This window comes from Watersipora subatra, chromosome 8, assembly GCF_963576615.1.
Source record: "Watersipora subatra chromosome 8, tzWatSuba1.1, whole genome shotgun sequence".
Lineage (NCBI taxonomy): Eukaryota > Metazoa > Bryozoa > Gymnolaemata > Cheilostomatida > Watersiporidae > Watersipora > Watersipora subatra.
The window spans coordinates 1,446,452-1,469,860 of NC_088715.1; the positions used below are offsets into that span (position 1 = coordinate 1,446,452).

The 23,409-nt window shown below is 36.4% G+C and overlaps 3 protein-coding genes across 3 annotated transcripts; 1 reads left to right on the top strand and 2 right to left on the bottom strand.

Annotated features, from left to right (window-relative positions):
• The first annotated feature begins 10,602 nt into the window (after positions 1 to 10,602).
• LOC137401925 (cortactin-binding protein 2-like) lies at positions 10,603 to 11,334 on the top strand. The gene has a single exon (XM_068088398.1). It carries the CDS (start codon positions 10,603 to 10,605, stop codon positions 11,332 to 11,334), a length of 732 nt encoding a protein of 243 aa, XP_067944499.1.
• A 107-nt stretch (positions 11,335 to 11,441) lies between these two features.
• LOC137401926 (uncharacterized) lies at positions 11,442 to 13,954 on the bottom strand. The gene is made up of 2 exons (XM_068088399.1): positions 12,962 to 13,954; positions 11,442 to 11,504 (listed from the first exon to the last, which is right to left on the bottom strand). The coding sequence occupies exons 1-2, from the start codon at positions 13,952 to 13,954 to the stop codon at positions 11,442 to 11,444; spliced, it is 1,056 nt and encodes a 351-aa protein (XP_067944500.1).
• Positions 13,955 to 14,441: 487 nt separating this feature from the next.
• Positions 14,442 to 15,305, bottom strand: LOC137401927 (uncharacterized). Its single transcript, XM_068088400.1, has one exon. It carries the CDS (start codon positions 15,303 to 15,305, stop codon positions 14,442 to 14,444), a length of 864 nt encoding a protein of 287 aa, XP_067944501.1.
• Between the last annotated feature and the right edge of the window lie 8,104 nt (positions 15,306 to 23,409).

Genomic DNA, 23,409 nt, shown 5'->3' on the forward strand with positions numbered 1-23,409 from the left:
TCATTTTTGCTACAAGTAGGTGAAGACAGTCAAGGGCTTGTGAGTGATGATGCCATTGATGCTGAGCCTAGGGCTTCAACACCAATACCTGATGATAGTGACCTGGATGGTAATTACGACTCACAAGATGCTAACATTTAACCAAGCTCCGAGTTTAGTTGTGACATTCCTTTGCGTCCAGCTCCATGTTTTAAGTGGTGGCATACCGAGCGGAACTTTTAAAATAATTCTTTCATAAATATATGAGCGTGTTCATAAATAGTGATGGAACATTTAGAGTTATTTGATGCCAACCAAATATGCATATTTGTTCCCATTATAAAATTATTGGAGCAGCTGATGCAGTATATTCTTGGCTTTCAGATAATATAAAATTTATAGGTTTTGAAATAGCAGTGCCAGAGCTATAAAGTGAAACATGTTAAATGATTAGACACTTTTGTGATGTCTCATCATTTACCAATGTTGCACATCATAGCTCCGGAACTACTATCTTGAAAGCAATAATTTTTATATCATCTGAAAGCTAAGAATATACTACACCAACTAACTTAAAATGGCAGCAAATATGCATGTGTAGTTGGCATCAAATAACTCTCACTGTGTCATCATTTTTTATGAACACACCCATATTATACATGTATACTTGTATATTATTTCGTTTTCATGCATATTCAGTTTTACTGTATTTTTCACAATATATTTTATTGTATTTTAAAACATATTTTCTTTGCTGGTGATTGTCTGTTAGCTGGTAACTTCAGTATTTTTTATGCATAATATATTCATAATAACCTCTGCAATGCATTTCAATATAAATTAAGAAATTGTTTGACTATATAATTGATAAAACTGTCAGTGATGTAGTGTTGGTTAGAAGCTCGTAACACCTGTTCTATTGCTTGGAATTGAGAAATATTTTTTTTGTTTGCTGCTGATAAAATTTGCTATGAATCTAACATAAGTCCAACAATGTCAGTACAAAAAAACTGCTTGTGAGTTGCTATGAAACTTAAAAAAATAATTTTGATCGAAGAAAAGTTCACGGAAGTATTAAAAATTGTGGTTAGTAGAATTTGTAAAGGTGCAGAGACATTTGTAGCAAATTGGAGCCTTGAATGTTTTTGTTAAGCTGCAAAAATCAAATCAAGATTATTTTAAAAAGAATTCCAGTTATACTCAATTTCGTGTAGCTCTGTTTTAATTGTAAGGCTAGTGAAAAATTAATTAGGCTGGGGGGGCAGTCAACCCATAACTAATTAGTCCTGAATGGGATAATATCTTCTTGTTCAACAGTAAAAATAGAGCGATACCTCAACATATACGAGCTTAATGAGTTCTAGAACATAGTTCCTATTTCAATTCTCATATCTCAAAACAATTTTTCTTATGTAATAAATAAATAGGAATTAGTTTATTCCTTCCAGTAGAATAAAGAAGCTAGAGTGGCTATTACAACGGAAATGTGTTTTTCATTGGTTTAACTCAATACCTGCAGTCACAAAGTAACAAATACCTAATGTATCCAATGGTTATGGTCTGCAATGAAAGAATATCTTTATATGCTGTACTGTACAGAGTTCTCACCTTTGAGACAGACAGTAGAGGCTAGCGATGGTTCAGGAAATACTTGACTACAACTCAATCTGAACTCTACACTTTTGTCACGCTACGCAACAGTAAAGAAACTTTACATTTAACCTAAATTTATTTAGCTGACTACGCATACAATTATAAATAAGTTTTTATTTTAAGGTTAACTTGCAACAAAATTCACATTACATTTATTTGGTATTAAAAGATTAACCATGTTTTACTCTGTTGTGTTGTAAGTGCCAAATATGTGAAAATGGGATTAGAAGCTTTTAAAACCTCAAAAACGAAAAGCGGCCGTTGATTGGAATCTCTTTATTTCGATGACGTAGTCACGAAATTTGGTTATCGGCTTGCCACGTATTTTCTCACGTGAATTAAAAGGCCAATACACGGCTCAATATAAAACTTATCGTAGTACTAGTTTATGACAAACACTTCGGGTTTTACCGAATACCCCGGATCATATATAGATGCTCGCTACTTTACAGGTTTGTTTCGACCTGGTATAATCGGCAAGTTGTAATCTGATCGTGTGACCAAATACTTCGCAAATATTTTCTGCAGCATTTTTCGATTATCACAAGTGACCAACATGCTCGTCATGATTATCAGATAATGATATGTACTCTTTCAAGCTAAGGCCAAAAAATTAAACAAATTTTTACGGTAAGTTATCAGATATCACTGGTAAAAGTGACAGCATTACGATGATGATAAAACAGACGCATAAGAACAATAGATATAGTTTTATTGAATGTGTGAAGTATACCCTACAGGATGAATTTATTTGCGAAGTTATATTTTGCGAAAATTGTCATTTCATGCATATTCACTGATTAATTTATTCGCGGCTAAAAACTGCTACTCTCTATGAATAGTTAACCCTATTACTTCTACCAATTGAGTTAACCCTACGCAAGTGCGCATTGCGTGTTTCGTTTTCTATATTTAGCTTACAACTACGGGTGGATCGTGCTGAGGCGGGACAGCTAAGCTATAACTTTTTTGTTGCGTTCAGAGGTTTTTACGAATATTCATAGATTTTGAGACCTTGGATGAACCAACAACTAGTGGTAAGTAATGAGTTTTATCAAAACCATTTACTAAATTAGTTGAATTTTACTTTGGTTCTTCGGTAAAACGCAATATTTATTTTTCTATCCCTACCGCTTCATTATTTGTTTCAGTGTGAGAGAGATTTTTTATCATACACGCAAGCACAATACTGCAAGGGTGGTATATTTCATTCTTAAAAAATCACGAATCATTCAGGGAAGTCTGGAAATTGAGTTAGAAGTGACCGCAGCTACTTACGAGGAGAATATATATGTTTAAAAAAAGAACAAAATGCCCTTACAAGCCCAAATCTGTGGCCAACCGGAAGAACTTTGCAATAGTAAGCCACAAGGAGAGTTCTGATGATAACTTCCTTACCAGCCATGTAGTAGCGAAATAATTGCCTTTAACATCTACCCAAGACAGTGACAACGATATAGAGCTGCTATTACTAAAATAACTAGTCAGAGAGCACCACTACACGCTAGTATTCACTTTTCAAGAGGTTCAGTTTAATTTTATTGCTCTAGACAACCGCCATATATACTAAATTGTTTATATTTACTCCATTCATAGTTGGTAAAATAATATTTGTATTTGAAATATTTTATTTGGACACTCAAGTTTGTAATAAATTATAATATATTTATACATGAAATGAAATATATAATTTAATCATGTTTGCTGCAGCGATATCAAGGAGTTGTTGTCGATGAAGGGTCTAGGTGGACTAGTTGCTTCTCTGCCAATATTCCTGCCTTGATGAATATTACTACTTGTCTCTAGTTTTCGTAATCGGAGTAAGTTGTTTCATTCTCAATCCGCAGTCAACACAAGAAGAAAAAAATATAACTAAGTGTTAAGAAAGTACAAAAACAATTGCTGAAGTATTTAATGAAAGCGATCAGTTTTTAAACAAACGAATTAACTAATACAGTTAGTTACGGAAAAAAGTATTTGCACTGCAAATTAAATACATACCATAATGTCCAGATCAGAATCATGGTTGTCCTCAACTTCGAGATTAGCGATTGATGGGGTTGATTTCGAAGTAAAAAGACAAGGAGAGATTTTTTTGCGATGATGAAGCCATGGCGAATAACTTGTGAAAACGTTGAATAATTTTGTAAAGAGATTTGATGCAATGGCAATAAAAATTGAAGCCTGGTGATGATTTTAAAGAAGTTTTGGAACTCGGCTACGTTTAGTACTTTTGCCTAGCTGTTATTTTTGCGTTGACGCCATTCTGCCTATCTTGTGACAACCTTGAATCATTTTGTAAAGAAATGTGATGCACTGGCAATGGTGTTAACTCAAAGCTCAGGCAATGATTATAAAAATGTTTTGGAACTCAACAATGATTAGTATTTATACTAAAAACAAGCTTAGCGGCTAGTTTTTAATTTGATGCAGTAGTTATTTTCCCTTGTGATTAAAAATAAAACTAATTATTCATGGAATTTAATAATTTACGAAATTGATTATTCGTGAAATTGCGAATTTCTATAACAAGCGAATATTTTCATACTGGAGGGCATTTGGGAAATTATTTCAACGAATAAGGTTGGAAAAAAGTGGAAACAAAAACCATCTCTCACAACTACATCACATATGAGCTGTTTTAGAAAAGGAATGCAAACTACGGCGGTCTCGTGTGGCTGCGATTTTCTGTTCGTTTTTGAGGTTTTAAAAGCTTGTAATCACCTTTCCACATATTGTGCACCCACAACACCACAGAGTAAGTCATGGTGAATCTTTTCATATCAAATAACGATAATGTGAATTTTGTTGTGATTCAACCTTTAACCTAGTTTATCAAGGAATGCTAGATAACCTAATTTCTCTGTGGTGATTGCCACAAAATTAAGGAAGAGGTGAGGGTCAGCAATATAGTAGCCCAGTAAAATTTTGCTTACAAGCTATGTTATATGACAGACAATCTGGTGAATGCCAGCTGGTCACATTGGTTGAGTGCTCTCTTCATTTCCATTCACTGCTTTAAAATAGCTCAGCATGTAGATTGGGTGGCCTCTCCTTGTGTGGCAATAACTAAAAACTGTCAGTTTGAGTTCAACAATAATCATAGTAAAGTTTAAAATACTTTATAACTATCAACTACATGTATAACTAATAATCTGCTTCAACTAGTAATTTATTAATAAAACTATTTATAGCTCTGTTTCTCTTGTTTCTAAACAGATAGAGAAGTTGTATCACATGTTTTAGTTCCGTCCTGTATCACACCTGTATTATTTATTAAAGATTTTGTATGTTTATATGAAATTTTTATTCAAGGCACATAATGGTGAGTAACAATCATGCTAATTCTTACAGAGCAGTTCTTTTTTCTTTTACAATTTCAGGTCAACATAATAAAACCTTTGATATGAACGAGAGTTTTATTACTCTTCGATAACTATCTGAGGATTACATACGCCCAACCAAAGGTTGACAATGTATGCTCAGTATACATTGGGATTATTCTGTACTTTGCTCGTATGAAACTATGTCATCTGCAGAGGAACTTGGGCTGAATGACAAAATAAGCTGACTTGGAGGGTATTTCAGAGGATATTCAGTTTATAATTTAGAATTGTTTACTACTAAAATTACCGCGAAACCTTTATTTGAATGACATTGCATTCTATTTTTAACCTTTCCCCTATCTATAATATCGATCAAATAGAGGGTGTTGTTGTATTTTGCAAATAGCTCTGTGAATTTTGGAAGATAATTTTTACCATTTTACAGGCGAAGCCAATGTCTTAACCCTTAATGTCATTAACTCTTTTGAATGCAATAAATCTGCTAACTTGTCGAGGATCTCTAAATAACAAGCATGGGAAGAGGAGCAGTATCCCTGGCAGTTGATATATATTACTTGCAATTAACATGTGATGATACTATAACACATGATTCTGTTGCCCCGCCTTGCAATTTGTTAGTGCTTTGAATTTTTTTATTTGTACCAAGTTTGGAGGTATATCTTTATGTTATTCTATATTTAAAATTGTTACATAAAAGCTTATTACATTCATTGATAGGTTTGCTACAGTTTGCAGTGAAAACCAACTTTTATATGCGATAGAAGAAGGGTTATGAAGGTTGATCCATTGTAAGCTGTGTAAGGATAACCGCAAAGGAGCTATTAAATAATATACTATAAATCTGGAATTTTACAAGCTTTATAGTAATAATTTATCAGACGTTACAAATGTATACATTCACGAACAAGTGACATAAATGAACCATACTTCTGCAAGTAGTTTTAGTATGTATAAACAAAAATTTATAATTTTGAAACTGAGTATTTGCTCGTTAGGTTCGTAAATTGCGTTCTGATTGTTGCATTCAATAGAACAAGCAACTTCTGGCTACTCAATACTTTCCATAATATTTTCTGACCTCAAATCTTCCTTTGCGTTGCTGAACTAAACGATATTAGCCTCCAAACAATTTTTCGTGCAGAGATAAACACTTACGCGTTGCATTTCACGCAAATTATAAACCTATAGCTGATTCGCTAAGCCCAACTTTTAGACTAAAACTAGTCGCTTCACATACCCTCGTAAATATAATCCGTTTTTACCTACATCAAAGTATCAAAACCGCATCAAACAAATGAACTACTATTAGTCTGATACAGTTATTAATCATTTCTACCGTGTTTCTTTCAAAGGTAATTATAATTATTTGTTATTAATGGAACCGAGTCAGTATTAGTACAATTTTGAGAACAATTTTCTACTGGTCACTCGCTATTATGAGTTTGTAAAGTTAAAAAAATGTCAAAGTGATGTTTAAATGGAGATAGCGTTCATTTAAAGGGTTTACAATAAGTTTAAACAAATTAAAAATAATTTATCTACTGCTTTTTGATTGCAGCTGCTAGTACCAAACTATGTCTTTAGAAAAGTTGTAAAAATACTTAAATAGTGTCCACTTACTGCTAGCTTGCCTTGTCACATGACACACTCGCCAAAGATAAAATATCTAATTTTATTGATTCAAGCAGGCGTACCTTATCACAACTACGGCCACATTTTCCGATGGGCAGACAAATACTTATTTCAAACAAAACTTTGTGTGTCTTTGAAAAGTGTTACAAACTATTAAGCATCCTTGACCTCAATGCTGTTTATTATCTGCCCTTAAGCTGAGTGTTTGGTATTTAGGAATTTATCTGAGGAACAGTAGCCTTAACTAGTAGACCTTGACTAGCACCCGCCACTGGCTATCTTACTATGTGTGGGGGTCCTACCACACTAAGTTGTCGTCAGAATAGTCACTTTTAAAATCACTGTTGTCGCTTTTAAAATCACTGTCCTCACCTTTTTTAAGTTGGTGACCAGAACAACATCTTTCTCTTCACATTCCTTATTTTAATACAAATATCCATTCTGCTGGTAATGGGTTGCGTTAAAAACATAAAATTTGCTCAGCTTTCAATTCTTCTAATCAAAAGCATGATTAAACCAGCGACCTCAACAAACTTATTAATGATGTTTGGGAGCGTTGCTGATTAGTCCGCGAAGAGTGACAGCCATCTTAGGTTTTTAGGGCTACATTTCTTGTACTGAAACTAGACTGAGATTGTCTTTAATAATCACTGTCAGTCACAGACTTGGAAACGGATTTGCTGTCAATGTCGCGGCATTTGCTGTTTACTTTAATTACCTGGCAGTCTATAAATGCTGAGCCAGCTGCTTCAAACCAAAACTAGTAAAGTTTCATTTGATCGTGGTGATTTATGGACAAATAATAAGTTAGTAATGGTATGGCCACACATAACAAACTTGTTGTTGGTTCTGACCGAAATCACGAATCGAACGAAACACACAGAATTATTCTGTGCTGTTAGAATCGTGCTAGCAAGAACGATTCTAGCAGTTTTTGCAATTAGTATAGTCCAAAACATGTATAATGACACACAATAAAAGTATAAGTGCAATTCAACATAGTACACATGATGCAAGTGCTTAGATTGTGCTATTGTATGTATTTATTGTTTGAACACTGTTGCTACAAATCATTTATTTTTAATAATAAAAATTTACTTTTTAGCAGCAAAAGTTTTGTGGTAGAAAATGTTGTCATCTTTGGCGCAATCAAGTCGGTTGCATCGTATTTACTTCGGTGAATTGATTTAATATTGTTCCTGCGTGTGGCATGATGTTCTCGGACTACATAAATTTTAAAAGTTGCTAGAGTCGTGCTCACTAACACACAATAGTGCAACTTAAACAGTTACATCGTGTGTACTATGTTGAATTGCCTTCGTACTTTTATTGTGTGTTGCAATAGGTGTCTTGGACTATACTAATTGTTAAAGCTGCTAGAATCGTGCTCGCTAATAATTTGTTTAGTCTATTAAAAGCGTTTCGTCGACGAATTCGCTAGGCATGCACAGCTCAGATAATTCTGTGAATTTTGACCAAATAATTCTGTAACTCTGGCCAAAACTCATAACCAGCGAAAAATTTGTTATGTGTAGCCGTACATTTAATAATCCAACTTACACAATCATCGTCACCTCGTCACCTCGTCACCCACATTGATAAATAATCGTTTCGTTCGTCACTTTTTAAATATATTTGTCGTCGGGTCGTCAGAATCGTCACAAAACATGGGAAGACCTTCATGTGTGACATTTGCTAGCAAGTGTCTATAAGTCATGCACTGTTTTTGCTAGCTCAGTGTGAGTGGCTGATATGCTGAGATACCCTAGGACACTTATATTTCGCTAGTATTTAGTTTCGTGAGTAGCATGCAGAGTAAAATTTCGCTGGAACTTAATTTCGCAGCTCTGATGAGTGCGAAAATATAGTGATGTGAAAATAAATGCAGTGGAACAAACATTAGATTCCTCAAGTCCAGTTCACTGGTACGAAATATTTTTCAATTTGGGACTACCGTACTGTTTGGACTATAAACCGTTATTCTATATAAGCTACATGTGCTTTATTTTCCAAAAACGATAATAAAACAATACATAAGCCGCACCTTACTATAAGCCGCAGAACTAAGGACTGCTTTTTAACGCCATTTAAAACGGAAGAGTGCAAAACTGCACAGTTTCGTATTATCCGACGCTTTTTAACTTAGTGCCTAACAGGACAGTACCGTGAGGCATTGTTTCGTATTTTCTTTCACAGCTAAATGTGCACTAATTGGAGATTCCCGTTAGTGCGCCCTAGCGGTGAAAGAAAAAGCCATAGAAAATAAGCCACAATGAATAGCCCCAACCTTGTTGGCCTACCTATAAGCCGCTTGGCTCAAATCATCAAAAAAAAATAGCTGCTAATTGTCCGAAAAGTACGGTAGTTTGTATTTGTGAACCGCAGGTAGAAATGTGTAGACTAGATCCATAATGTAATTTGATCGCTTGCTGCCATTTGTTTCCTAGACTATCAATGACGTCAAAGCCGCAGTGACTGATCGGTACCAATATTAGAATTCAAGTATTTAAAGCACACGGTGCCGCGGTGGCCATTGCACCGGGTTGTTATTGCTTTTGGTTGGTAATAAAATTCATCACCACAATAATAATTATTCAATTTTATGACTATTCCTACCAGACTGTCATCTTCATCAGTTACAAATTCATTGACTAAACTAATATCATCATCTTCTTCATTTGTTTAGGCTTTTCCAAAAAAAATTTATTATCTTAATTTGTTTTGCCAAGCTGCTCAGTCGGTGTATTAGCTATAATGAGTTTAGCAAAACTTGCCCAATGAGCCAACCACACATGAAAATTGCCTGCATTTCTAATATGACGATTTCATTGTGAATATCAATGAAGAAAGCCATTTATTTTCGCGTTTTCGTTCGTTCGTTATGATAGTTTAGTTTCGCTCATGAAATCTTCGCGAGGGGCTGTTGCCGCGAAAACGCGAAAGTTAGATGCCGCGAATACATAAGTGTCCTAGGGTATTCAACATACATGTACTTACTTGAGTCTTTAAATATTTTCATTAACTATTTACTGTTTGTGATTGATTAGTAGTAAAATATAATATAAAGCATTGTATTTAGTACCTATACATGTTAATCAAAAATGGATATTTATCTTGAGTTCTATTTATTTGTAGCAACATGAATTGTATAAAGGTTTATTTTATAAAAAATTGCTATTTGTCATATTACTGCCAGTGGTCACGGTGTGAATATTTATAATGCCCGAGGCCATTCTGTTACTAGTAAAAGTAACATAATGTTTGTTATATTATTATATAAAATTAAGCAGCTAAACTTCACTTTAACTAATAAACAGAAACTAGCCAATTACAAGACTGTCAAACCAGCCAATTATGAAGCTGCAGTAACAACTAGCTTCTGTTCCTTTATTCAATATCTGATAAATTCATCATGAATCACTGTTTGAGTAACTCTTATTCAGCTCAGCCAATCAGGAGACAGATAACATCATTATAACCAGCTACAAGCTAAAAAGAAGCCTGTAGTAGTCAGAGCAGGTCACAAACAAAATAGCAACCGGTAAGTATAACTTATATATTATATTAGCATATGTTGATCTTGTACTTACTGGGAATAATTGAGTAGATGAGGAGAGACACTGAGTCAGTTGGATTATAATATAACTCTGACCTCCTGAGACTATCACTATCTACCCTGAGGAGACTTATAGAGTCTGTCATGTAGTGAGGTTAAGTTAAGGTCAGGAGGCTCTGGTCTCATTCCTAAGTTATAATCAGACCAGCAAACACTTCCTACTGCAGATAATTCATGTTTCTCAGCTCTTCCAGAGTCTGACTTTCCTGGCCTTATTTATATACTCTGTAAATATCCAGGGTTCACCTGCAGCCACTCTGTAATGGTTGGCAGCTTTCCAAGTCAGCAATTGAGTCACATTTTGTTCTCATTTCTCTATCATATTTTACTGTATGCAGCAGCTAATAAAGTGCAGTACATATTTTACAGTTAAACATGGAAGGCCTGCTGAAGGATTATGTTCGAGATAGAAATATAGAGATTCAAGGGTTGAAGGTAGCCTTAGAGACTGTCCAACCAGCTGAGCTATTGAGGTTACTGATTACTATAGAGCATGACTCATACTCAGCTATTATGGTGGCTGTAGAAGGAGGCCACGCAAATATCTGTCGTCTGCTTCTTTCAGCAATTAGAAAAACAGCAGACGAGTTGCTATGGATGAAGAAGGATGGATGGACTGTACTACATATTGCTGTAAGGAGGGGATACAGTGAGTGTGTAGAATTACTGATAAACACAGTGAGTGAAGATAGGAAGTACGAGTTTGTAGCTGAGAAGACTAAATACGGTAACACAGCTATAGCACTGGCTGCGGGGTGTGGAAGTAGCAAGTGTATAGAGTCTCTCCTCTACACCTTCTCCTCAATACAGAGAGACTCCCTATTAAACATACAGAATAACGGCCTCTACACTCCACTACACTATGCAGCATGCAATGGAAATACAACTGCTCTAAAGGTCATGCTAGAATCTATGTCTTTAGTGACTGTCTCTTCACTCCTTAACATAAAGAATAAATTCAACCGTACTCCATTGGAGGAAGCTCAGTATTGGACGAAGAAGGAGTCATCAAAGCTATTAAAGAGATGGCAGCTTGGCTCAGTAGTAGAAGGTAGGATTGTTATACAGTGTGATACCAGCTACTCACTTGAACTGTTCTATTGCTAAACACTTCAGTCTCAGCAACTTTCTACGGAAAATCTAAACTAAATGCTAGTAATTCATTATATACATTTACTGTGGAACCCTGTGACATACCCTGGATAATTGCATCTCTATTTACCTGTAAACTCACTGAGTCTTGCATAGAAAGAGTGGTGCTTGTCTCCAGCCTCCATCTGAACAGTTTATAGTCTGAGTATTTAAATTAATATTAATAGTCAAAACTGGTACGATTGAAGTGATGTTAGCAGCTCTTTAAATATCAACTCCTTGTGGCAGACTCAGCAGTTTGGCTTTCGTGTTCCACACTATTCTGTCTGTTAAAATTTCTGTATTTTGAAATGTCTGAGATGTGAAAAATTTAACGCAATATTAATGATACTATGATTATTGTATGTAGTGGTAGACTAGTGAGTCATTCCTTTAAAGTTGGAAGTAAAACATTGCACTCCTTTGTTATGTAAGTCAGCTAATCATGAGTGTCAGCTTTTTTACTACAGCTAATCATCTATGCAGTAGTTTTTGAGGGGAAGTAGAAAGTATTATCACCATGTTTTACACTGCTGTAGAATATCTACAGAATTTTAATTGTTGAATAGTTTAGGTTTGCTAAGACTCTATCGTTTGTCATGTTTAGCAGTAAACTGAATAACAAACCAAAGTAGTGTACATATTGTAGCAGCCTCTTGCTTTAATATTCAGTTGTTAAATCTATAACAATAGTAATCTTCGATATAAAAATTAAAATCAATTTAGTTGATTTGCTGTTGTTATGAACTATAAGACAACGTGTGATCGAATTTTCTAAGGCAGAAACAGCTAGTATGATGTTGAGTTTAGGATAAATTTCATGTTTGCTGATGCTGCTTAAAGAACTTGTTACAAAATAACGGCAACATTTATTTTCATCAGATGCATTCAACCTATCTTCCATTAACACCTGTAGGTATGAAATGATGTTTTATTTTTTATTTTTACTGAACAACAAATATTGTGGTATGTTTAAATTGGCTGACAATAACTACAAAGTTTTATAACTTTTTAAAGATTTCATGTGTTCTGTACAATCGCGAATGGCTTCTACGCCTGAACCACTAAGTCACATGTGTCAAACTCACAGCCGGGGGCCACATCCGGGGGCCACATCCGGTCCACCTTGTGATCATATCTTGCCGCAAGATCATTTATTATTATTATTGTAAAAGTTTTTCTTCACAGTCGTGTGGTGGTAGGTGACTGGTTGTAGTCCATGTTGAGTCCGGGTCTTAACAAAAGGCCAAAGGATCAACCATCTTCCTCAACTCCACTAAGAGAGGACCTTCCTCAAAATGTGAGCCGTTCCTAAGATGGCCGTCTTCTGTATAGTCTCAAAAGACATGTTCACTCCCACCTCCGCCAAGTATGCTACATGCCTCATTGATATTGTTCCAAGTGCACCAATTACTATTGGTATCACTTCGGTCTTCACCTTCCACAGTCTGTTTATCTCGAACCCAAGCTCTTTGTAGTTACCAATCTTCTCATCTTCCTTCTGTACTACCCTTGTGTCTCCAGGTATTGCTATGTCTATGACCTGGCACAGTTTGGTTTCTTTATTTATAAGTATAAGGTCTGGTCTTCTAGCTTCAATAACCTTGTCTGTTTGCACATTGAAGTCCCATAACAGCGTAACTTTCTCGTTCTCCAATACAGCTTCTGCACGGTGGTCGTACCATTTTGCTGTGTGGGGCAACTCATGTTTCTTACATATGCTCCATTGCACTGCACTTGCCACTTTGTCATGCCACCCTTTATATTTTGTCTGTGCGATCTTACTGCATTCGATGACTATGTGGGACACTGTTTCATCTTTCTGCTTGCACAATCTGCATTTCGGATTGTTTGTTGACTTTTCTATCTTGGCTTTCCTATAGTTGGTTCGTAATGCTTGATCCTGGGCAGCAATTATCAGGCTTTCAGTCTCTCGTTTGAGACATCCCCTCTTCATCCATTGCCATGTCTCCTTTGCAGCTTGATCTTCTGTCTGTCTTAGATGTTGTCCGTTTATTGGTTTATCATGCCAGTTTTGCTTTCGTTCAGTTTTCTGATGATTTCTATACTCTTGTCGTCCATCTTCACTGTTGGTATTTATGATCTTACCTGCTGTTCTTATAAATTCGACTGGGCTGCCTTCTGTGTACTTTTTCAGACTGTGACTTTCGTAATTCACAGTTTCCTCAACACTCATTAATCCCCTTCCTCCTTGGTCTCTTTCAACATATACTCTATCTACATCGGATCTTGGATGAAGACCTTTATGCATTGTCATCAGTTTCCGCGTCCTTCTGTCCAGTTGCTGTAACTCAGCCTTCGTCCACTGAATAATCCCTGCTCTGTATCTGTAAAAGGACACAGCCCATGTATTGATAGCGGCAATGAGATTTCCAGCAGTCAGCTTTGATTTCAGCACTTTCATAAGCCTGTGAATGTATTCCTTCTTGATCTTAGCTTTCATTTCAGATTGTTTTATGTCATCTGCCTCCATAACTCCTAAATATCTGTAGCTTTCATTATCTTCTAGTTCATGGATTTCTGTTTCATTTGGTAGCATGATATTTCCTCTGCCATTTAATTTCCCTCTTACCATGGTGATGGTAGCTCACTTATCTAATCCAAACTCCATACCAATGTCATCCCTGAAGATTCTCACTGTGTGTATCAGTGTCTCAATCTCATTCTTGTTCTTCCCATACAGTTTCAGGTCATCCATATACTGTAGATGGTTAACTGCACATTTGTTTTTGAGATGGTACGCTGGTTTAACTTTGCGCAGTACAGTTGTGAGGGGTATCATTGACATCACAAACATCAAAGGAAAAAGACTGCCCCCTGAAAGATACCTCGGTTGATCGATACTTTTCCTAGTTCTTTCCCTCCACTTTCCAGCTCTGTTTTCCATTGTTTTATACCTGCTGTCATGAACCTCTTGATGTTTTCTGAGATCCCTAACATATCCATTAATTTGATTATCCATGAGTGGGGAACCATATCATACGCTTTTCTGTAGTCGATCCATCCCATCATCAAGTTGGTTTTTCTTGCCTTACTGTCTTTCATAACACACTTGTCTATTATCAATTAATCTTTAGTTCCACGACTTTTCTACCACAGCCCTTCTGTTCCCATGGTAGTAGTTCATTTCTCTCCAGGTGTTCATTAATGCTGTCCGAGAACATTGCAGTCAGTGCTTTGTACATTATTGGCAGGCAGGTAATCGGTCTATAGTTTGATGGTATGTTGCCTTTGCTTGCATCCTTAAGTATTAGCACCGTTCTTCCTGTTGTCATCCATAATGTCGGAGTGCCTCTCTTGATAATCTCATTCATCTGATTTACAATTCTTGTGTGAAGAGCTGTGAAGTTTTTGACCCAGTAGCCCTGTACTCCATCCGTTCCAGCGGCTTTCCATGGTGACAATCTTCCAAGGGTTCTTTTTAGTCCCACAACGTTGATCTCCATATCAGTTTGTTTCTCTAAATCTTTGTAGTCATGTTCAGCCTCCTTGATCCATTTGGCATCTTCTTCATGAGTGTGCGGTTTTGCCCATATGTTACTCCAGAACTCTAGAGCAACATTGGGCTCAGGCGGTGGTATCTGTTTCTGTTGTTTACCTTCTAGGCTTTGATAGAATCGTTTTTGGTCTGTTCCAAATAGATGGTTTGTATGAAACTGATTCACTCTGTCAGAATATCTCTTAATCTTTGCAGCTGTGGATGTCACTCTCTGTTTAAGTTTCTCAATCACTCGGTCTATTCCTTTTTTCTTCAGCCAATAACCTTGCTCTAATTCTCTTGTGATGAATTGCCTACCTTCTTTGATGTTATTCATCTTTGCTAGATCTTTACGTGTTTCCTCAAGTTTTCTTTCTAGTCTCATTTTCCATGCCGGTATTTGGGTTCTCCTGCCACCGGTTTTCTGTCCTTTCTGTAATCTTTTCATTACCAGCCATGCTCATGCATATATCAAGTCGTTTGTACCTCCAATATCAGTGGTGTCAATAAACCCGATCGCCTGATTGATCATTCATGTTTCCTTCCTGATCTTATCTTTCGGTATCTTCTTTAATTTTGGCATATTTCGCTTTTGCTCCAGTCCCTCAATGATGTCTTTGAGGCGATTGATTATCTCTCTCTGTTCTTCACCCGATGTTGGTCTTTCGATTGGCGTCTCTATTCTTTCCATAGTAATGTCGCTCTCCATTACTTCTTCAACTGCATCAATATGTTCATTTACATTGTTCTGAATCAGAGCGTTTGTTGGTGTCGTTGTTACTCTCTGTCTTATCTCTTCTATCTCCAAGTCGGACATCAGTCCGTTTCTTTTGATGACTCTGACTTGATCTGCTATCCTTTGATCTGTTGTGCTGAACCATCCTCGATCTTTCCATATCTGATGCATCCTTTTCATGTATCCTCTCTTCTCTGGTTGACTTTGGTAGTAGCATTCCATTGCATTGATATTGTTTATATGTGTCCATTCTTTCCTCTTCTCATTGTGATTAGTTGTCCCAGTAACAGGTTGACGACCGCTCCTTGCCTGGGGGGCACAGGTGAGCTGCTGAGCAAGAGTTGACAGTTAATAATAATAATAATTATTATTATTATTATTATTATTATTGGTATTCGTTGCCAATCGATATGGAGCACTGTTAGTGGAATGCTGCACAGAACTAAGGATCTCCTAATCCATCACTTTAGCTGCCTTTGATGAGTACTTCTTGCGTCAACTTAGCTTGAAGTTTGTTTCAGAGGGATATTCCAGTCTGTTTTTATCCATATTTATGTTCCAAAAACATTTAGTTTTATTGTGTTCAATAAGTGTTTATCTTGCTCAGCCCGTAACCTAGATGGTGTTTGGATTGTTTTCCCCTTTGACAATTGAGTTTGAAATTTCTGCACTAGGTGCTATTCCAATGCATCTAGTGTGGTTAGTTGCTATTTGTCTAAAGAAAGAAGCACGCTCTCTTATTGTTCGAATTACAGAGGGTGTATTGAACCTTTGTCAATAAAATCATCGTCAAGCGACAATCATCGTCAAGTCTTACCTCTCGAGAAGCCCAAGCAAATAAATAGCTTTTGGCTAGCTGAATAGGTCAGGCGCTACTAATACTTTGCAGGACCTCACCTCTGAAAAAAAGCAGCAAAGCTTAACAGCCGCCTGCCAGCCTTGCTCTCTGCTCGCGTCTGCTTGCCAGGGGCATCTGTTGGTGCTTGAGTCTGTGTATGCCTGCACCTGGCTGTGTCTTTTCACTACCGAGTTGACTACGATAACTTGCTTTTGCCGCCTGGCACACAATGGTAGTGCATTCAGGTCGTGAAATTATTGAGTCCATTGCTTTGCCTACAAGCAAGCCTGTCCACTCTTGTCGAGTCAACAAATGATTACACTCTTTTGCCGCCAAGTCGTCTACGACGTCACATTTTCTGCAGTCAATTCTTTGCCTCGATTCCGCTCACGTTTAATCTGTCTATCAGCCTGTCTGTCTCTTTCAGCTAGTTTACGAAAATATCTGCCAGCCAGATAGCCCGTCTGATCAAGCCGGTTTTTAAGCTTGTCTCTCGAGGCTCATGTTTGAGCTCTGCTGCCCATGCCTGCTGGGCCAGCCTGCTTCTCAGCGTGCCTGCTTCTACACCCCTCTGTCTCTTCACAACTCTGCCTTCACACCCCTTTTCTTTTTGGCCTTCTACATCTACTCGTGTATCTAAGATTCTACCTACTATCTGCAGGTTCTTTTTTCACTATGTTGTAGAGTTGGATGACGCTAAACAACAGATTAAAACACTGCAAATAAAGACTGAGCAGCAGGCAGGAGGTAACTTCCTATGTAAATGTCTTACTGGTCCATTGTTAGTACAGTACTGATGAAGAAATTAAATCACTTCTGTAACTGACAACGCATATGATTGCCTTGTTATCAGGTGAATGTGCTAAGGTAATTCTAAGCACCAGTTTGTTCAGCACTTTTTGTGATTGTCAAATGCAAGCAGTAAAATTGTTGCATATTTATCAGCGGGTTTTTTTCACTTTGTTGTAGCATTGGATGTCGCTAGACAACAAATAAAAACACTGCAAGTTGGAAGTGACCAGAAACTCTCTGCTCTACAAAGAAATTGTGACCAGAAAGTCTTAGCGCTACAGAGACAAACTCAGCAGCAGGCAGAAGGTAACTTCCTATGTCATTGTCTCATTAGCTCATTGTTAGTATAGAACTTAGGGAGAGAAGTCAGTTACTTTTGTAAATGGTTATGCATGTCATGGTCAGAGTAGGCAGATTTATTTACATCCAACCACAAATATAAGCAGTAACAGTGTGGCACATGTATCAGAAAGTTTCGCACCCTGACTTTTACAGCATTGGTTGAGTCTAGACAGCAAGTTACAACACTACAGGAGGACAGTGAGAGGATGTCGTCATTAGTACAGGAAAAGGCTAGACAGCAGAGAGCAGGTACTTTTATTTCTTATAAGCCCTATAAGATTATTTACTCTCCACCTCATATCTTGAATATCTAGTATCACCCAATGCTAGTAACCTATAAAATACCTACTAGTATATATTATACTAGCTGTGGTATTGCTCTGATGGTCTGATTCTATAAGGTTGTTGTTGATCAATCATGACTCACTTTTAATAACTTTATGTAGATATGTTAAAGCTGCTTGAGTTACATAGTATGCAAGCATTTACTGCATAGATTCATGGTGTTTAATCAGAATGGCAGCATTTTTCATTTTTACACTGCAATCAGCATATGTTGATAGAGATTTTTCATTGAATTCTTCCTGCTCAGCAGTAAAATTATTTCTCATTTATATAATACTCATAATGAAGAATGTCTGTTTATTCAGATTTGGCTGCTACTCAGCAGAGGCTGGAACAATTGGCTGCGTACCTACATGCTCCAGGTGATACGAGTTTGACAGGCAATCAATGTCACGATCCGGACAGTTAACAGTGTAGTAGCCGAAGCTGACAATCTACCCACTCAGATACTAAAAGTTCTGGGTGACCTACGTTTTAGCCCAACCATACCGGTAAGACGATCCGAACCGACCAATATTCAGCTTGAAGAAAAATGTCTAGCCGACCATCAAGCTGGAGGTGCCAGCCTATGGTATATAAAGACACACAGGAGCCCCACTACGCAAGCATCATCAAAGTGATCACATGAGGTTGTTCTCTGTATTGTAATACATCCTGCTTGTATTTTATTTTTTTGATTAAATAAACTTATTCTTTCAACCTTCTCTCTTCATCCATATGCAATGCACCATTAGACTTTCTTAAAAAACTACAATATCTAACTAAATCTATTCTTTTAAAATTGATAACTTTGCTACATGAGACAGCAATAATATCGAATTGGTGAACATGAATAATAGTCCCTAATAGGGTAAAATTAAAAGTAAGTAATTAAGGTAAGTATTAAAATAGCCTTTAGTTCTATAAACCATGAGGAAGTTGTTGTTGACCTGAGGCTATGTCAAGGAGTGCCCCATTAGTTATAAGTTACAAAATATCATCTCATATCCAGTAATGTAATCTCTGGCTCCTTTTCAAAGTAATTACAACTTGAAATAAATAAACTTTATTTTGTGAAAAAATCCTCCAGATTAACATGGACGGTTTTTTGTAAATTAAATAATCCTGACTGCTGTCACGCTTTCTTAAATTGGGTTAAAGCTGCTCCTTCCTGTCGCAATGATGAGGTAGAATTATTGACACAAATGGCTCAGATTAAATGTATTAATCTCATTATCTCCTGGTAACAGTCAGCAAGCTGGTTGTTGCAATTCACATATAAAACTATTATTGTGGATTGTATAGGGGTCACCGGGGGCACCGTTGGCCAAATACCACTTATTTTACTATAGCTTGTGTGATAGTAATTACAACTTTCTGAAATTTGGACATACAAGTCAAATATAATTTATGTATTAAAACATATATTTTCAAAAATTTAGCTTATTTTCAAGATACAAAAACTGCTTATGTCTCCTTAAAGATGTAGTTGCGTCAAAATTTAAGTTGATCTTAAAAGAAAGCATTTTTTTTTTCTCTATCAGTTGATATGTTGTTTGTTGTGTTACGCGATCGCATTGCCAAGATATTTGAAGATTAAACCGGAAAAAATCTGATCGCCGTAAAAACGCTCAGGCCACCAAAACGTGCCCAGACTTGCCCAAAATGATGTCACGCGTTTGGCAACCTGTCTCTATCTCTCGTATTCACATCGGGTATTTGCGATAAAAGTCTAGTCGTACGCGGCTCTATTGGCATATATCTTATTTTGTATTTGCTCATGTTGGCTAGAATAAAATTTTAAATCCTGCTACAGATGCATTATTATGAATGTTTCAAAGGCCTCAAATAACGAAAATTGAAAATTTGTTCTACTCACTTTCTCCAAATGTTGTGTAAACATTTGGGTACCGACTACCAATTCTACCGGTCTACGGTAATTCTGTCAAGTCACTATTGTAGAACGCGGTCTTTGTATCAGCACAGTTCTGCAGCTACCCATACAAATGATATACAGCCTCCCATAAGTCCCGCCCACATTATGTCGCCTATTACCTATTGCCTACATACTATTTTTTTACTAGTAGTATTCTTAACGAATACTAGATAAGTGAAATAAGCAAGCCACCTCTTTGAAAAAAATATAGACAGGGATAGAGTTTTAAGGATGAGAATTCTGCTGCAAACTGGATTTGAACTCGCATTCTCCCGTTCTGCGGACACCCATATACCATATCCGATTCACTACAATATTCTGCAAATCATGTTTTGCATTATCTTTAACAATATTATTTTATTATATAATTTTTACAAGCAAAAATACTTTCATCTCGGCATAAAGCTTTTATTAAAAGTATTCATCAAGTCGTGGCCACTCACATAGTATTAGCTGATACAATAAGACAAATTAATCTACTGCAACAAACTCAAACAAAACATCGTGGCTTATCCAGCACGCATTCAAGTCTCGCTTTCTCCTTTATGGCAGTTTCCACACTGACAAAGCTTCTTCGGCTGGTGGGACGACATAAACATTCTGTAATCAGTAAAACAAGTAAATGTAAACAAAGTAGATGCAATAAATATGTCATTCATAGATATGTCATTCTAAAGCGTATCTATTGACAGCTTCCAAATTGGGAGTTAAATAGATTGCGAGTGTAATTTTAAAAACGAATAAACATTTAATAAAGGCACCGGTACGCCAAGCCAACGATTCGAAGCTTTGGTTCTAAAAATTAAAGATTTGCAATGATCATTCGATTTTACCCACTTCTTACGAGTGAAAATAATTTGTAATCATGACTCTAATTTACCAACGAAAATTCGAAAAAAATATTATAGCTAGGTAAAACGGCAGATAAGCTATGAAACGATGATTGGAGATAGCAAAGAATTATCATTTTATTAATTAGTATATGTATTTATGACTATAAAAAATATTACATTTACTAAAGTATAGAAGACTCTAAGTTAATTTACCTCCTTTCTGTCTTCTTCTGCAGCAAAACGCTGCTGACGCCTGTCAGCTTTGGCCATTGGCTGTCTACTCTAATATTTTACTAAAAGTTGCTCAGATAACTCTGAGTAGCGGTCGCTCGAACTTGAAGCCATTTTAAAACTATGTATAACTTAGTAAATGTTGAAACGCGTTGAATCAGTAACGAATGAGAATGAATTCTCTAATTAGGAGAATCTTCGAGATCACAGACAACGCGTTTTACAAGTGATAACATTTATTACGGCCTATATAAAAATTTCGCACGCATGATTGGCTAACGAATCGACCTCATATTTATTGCTCGTGGTTTCGTTTCAGATACCTTGCTTGTGACGTCACAAAATAGGCACCCGCTGGAACGTGAGCATTTTAAAAGAGGGCCTCATTCAAACGCATATATCTCTGGACAGGGTTGGTCTACAAAGACAAAAATGGCATCAAATTGTAGCTGATGTTTTAGCCTTTTATGGGTCCTAAATGACCTTTTTGACGCAACTACATCTTTAAAAAAGGATAGCATTAGTACCTGGCAAATGGCCGAAGCTGCCGGTATCCAGGCAGCTTTGGCCTTTTTCTTTGGCAGCTTTGGACCTTTTTCGTACATATTGTGTCTCCTACATATAGAGCCTAGATGCAAAGAGTTATGGTCATTGAATAATAAGATATAAATGGACCATGTAGTCAGCATATGATTCCATTTTATTAAAGCTTTCGTACCAGTCATGGCTATTGACCTTTAATTTAGACTGAGACTACAGAAAGATATTCATTGTATAAACTATGTACATATGCTCTGTTTACCGCTCCTGACAGCTGTACTCTCCGCATATACCAGGATGGTAATTGTATAACCAAAGACAATTATCAGCAAATAATACTAGATAATAAAAAACCCCATTGCCTTGGCTGATTGTTGATTGGTCAGCTAAGAGAAATTTATTGCCTGAATAATCATTTTCCTCTGTTCATCACTATAAGTATATAATATTATTTACTCTTATAGTGATTTCATTTACTAGACTTCTCTTGACCTAATCTACAAGTATACATTAACAATGCAGCTGTTATAGCTGAATAGGCTGGCTAGGATGAGAGAAATCAACACCAGACTAACAACAAGTGGTTGCTGGGCCGAGTTTCGATTTATAGTCAAGGAAGACAGAGGCAGAGTCACTGACATAATGATTGATGACAGATGCAGTCCTCAACTTCCTTGTATGAATAAATCATTCACTCAGGTCAACACTAAACTAACACTGATGCTACATGTGAAGAAGAGGATAGTAGCACTGGATTGAGGGGCTACCAAGGCCTATTTATAAACCTATATCATCAGCAGTCTTATAAATGCTTATCTTATCAATTATATTACAGTGTTACTGGGCATGTGAGTATAAAATATCCATTACGCCTCAAGTACATTTACATAAAACTTGACTTAAAGCAAACTGCATGGAGTGATAACTCCTTGCAAAATGCCTAAATAACAGATTCTAATGACCAGAAAACAATTATGTAGTATTTTCCTGAAATCAGTTTACAGAGCAGGAACAGTGTATTATGAATGACATGATTGCTGTTTAAGTAAGTACATCACTGTGGTAGTCTAATGAGGAGCTCGAAGAGGTTTTTGGGTGTGTCATTCACAACGGCTGCTAATTTTGCTAGTATACAAATAAAACATCTCAGTTTTTTGTGTATCACTTATGAAGAGCTCCAACAATCTTCACACATCACTGAAGCAGTACTTTGATCAATAGATAAACAAGTGTTATTATTTTAACTCTGTTAATCCCCACAGTAGTGTTATTATTGTATTTCTATCTGACTTGTACTCATGGTGTAGCATAGTGTGTAATCTAAAATGTCAATATATGTTTAGCATAAAAGCCCTCTGCCACCTCAAACACAGCAATTCACGAACTCTATCATATAGCCACATAGAGTCAACTACTCCACATAAACATTACCCATATATCAATTTTATTAGTTAAATAATGACCATCATTAATTTTGCTTCGCCTTTTAAGAAGGCAATTACTTAACGCTTTTGCAGTTTTAAACCAGAACTTTACCACTAGGATTTTATTCTATGAAATATTTTTAATCACATTAGCTTATGGCTGATTGGTCAACCATGATAAAGTAGCTGTCCAATTAATCATTTTTCTATGTTGGTTAATTTAAGCGTAGGTCACTATGATTTACGTTGATCTAGTTTACAAGTATACAGTTTACAAGTAGTCTATCTAGTTTAGCTCTAATAGCTGGATGGGCTGGCTAGAATAACAGACATCATAGATGACAGACAACAAGTGGTTGCTAGGCTGAGTTTCTATTTATAGTGAAGGGAAACAGGCATTGTCTCTGACATACTGACTGATGACATATGCAGACATCAACTTCCTTGTATAAATAAATCAGTCACTCAGGTCAACACTAAACTGACACTGTTGCTACATGGGAAGAAAAGGATAGTAGCTACAGAAGGAAGGGCTAGCGTAACCAAATTAAACCGC

Coding starts and splice junctions, on each gene's coding strand:
- LOC137401925 (XM_068088398.1), top strand. CDS start 10,603: ATGGAAGGCCTGCTGAAGGATTATGTTCGAGATAGAAATATAGAGATT.
- LOC137401926 (XM_068088399.1), bottom strand. CDS start 13,954: ATGGTAAGAGGGAAATTAAATGGCAGAGGAAATATCATGCTACCAAAT. Junction 11,505..12,961: donor TCAATGTGCAAACAGACAAG/GTTATTGAAGCT, acceptor TAAACTGTTCAG/ATGGAGGCTGGAGACAAGCA.
- LOC137401927 (XM_068088400.1), bottom strand. CDS start 15,305: ATGAAAAGATTACAGAAAGGACAGAAAACCGGTGGCAGGAGAACCCAA.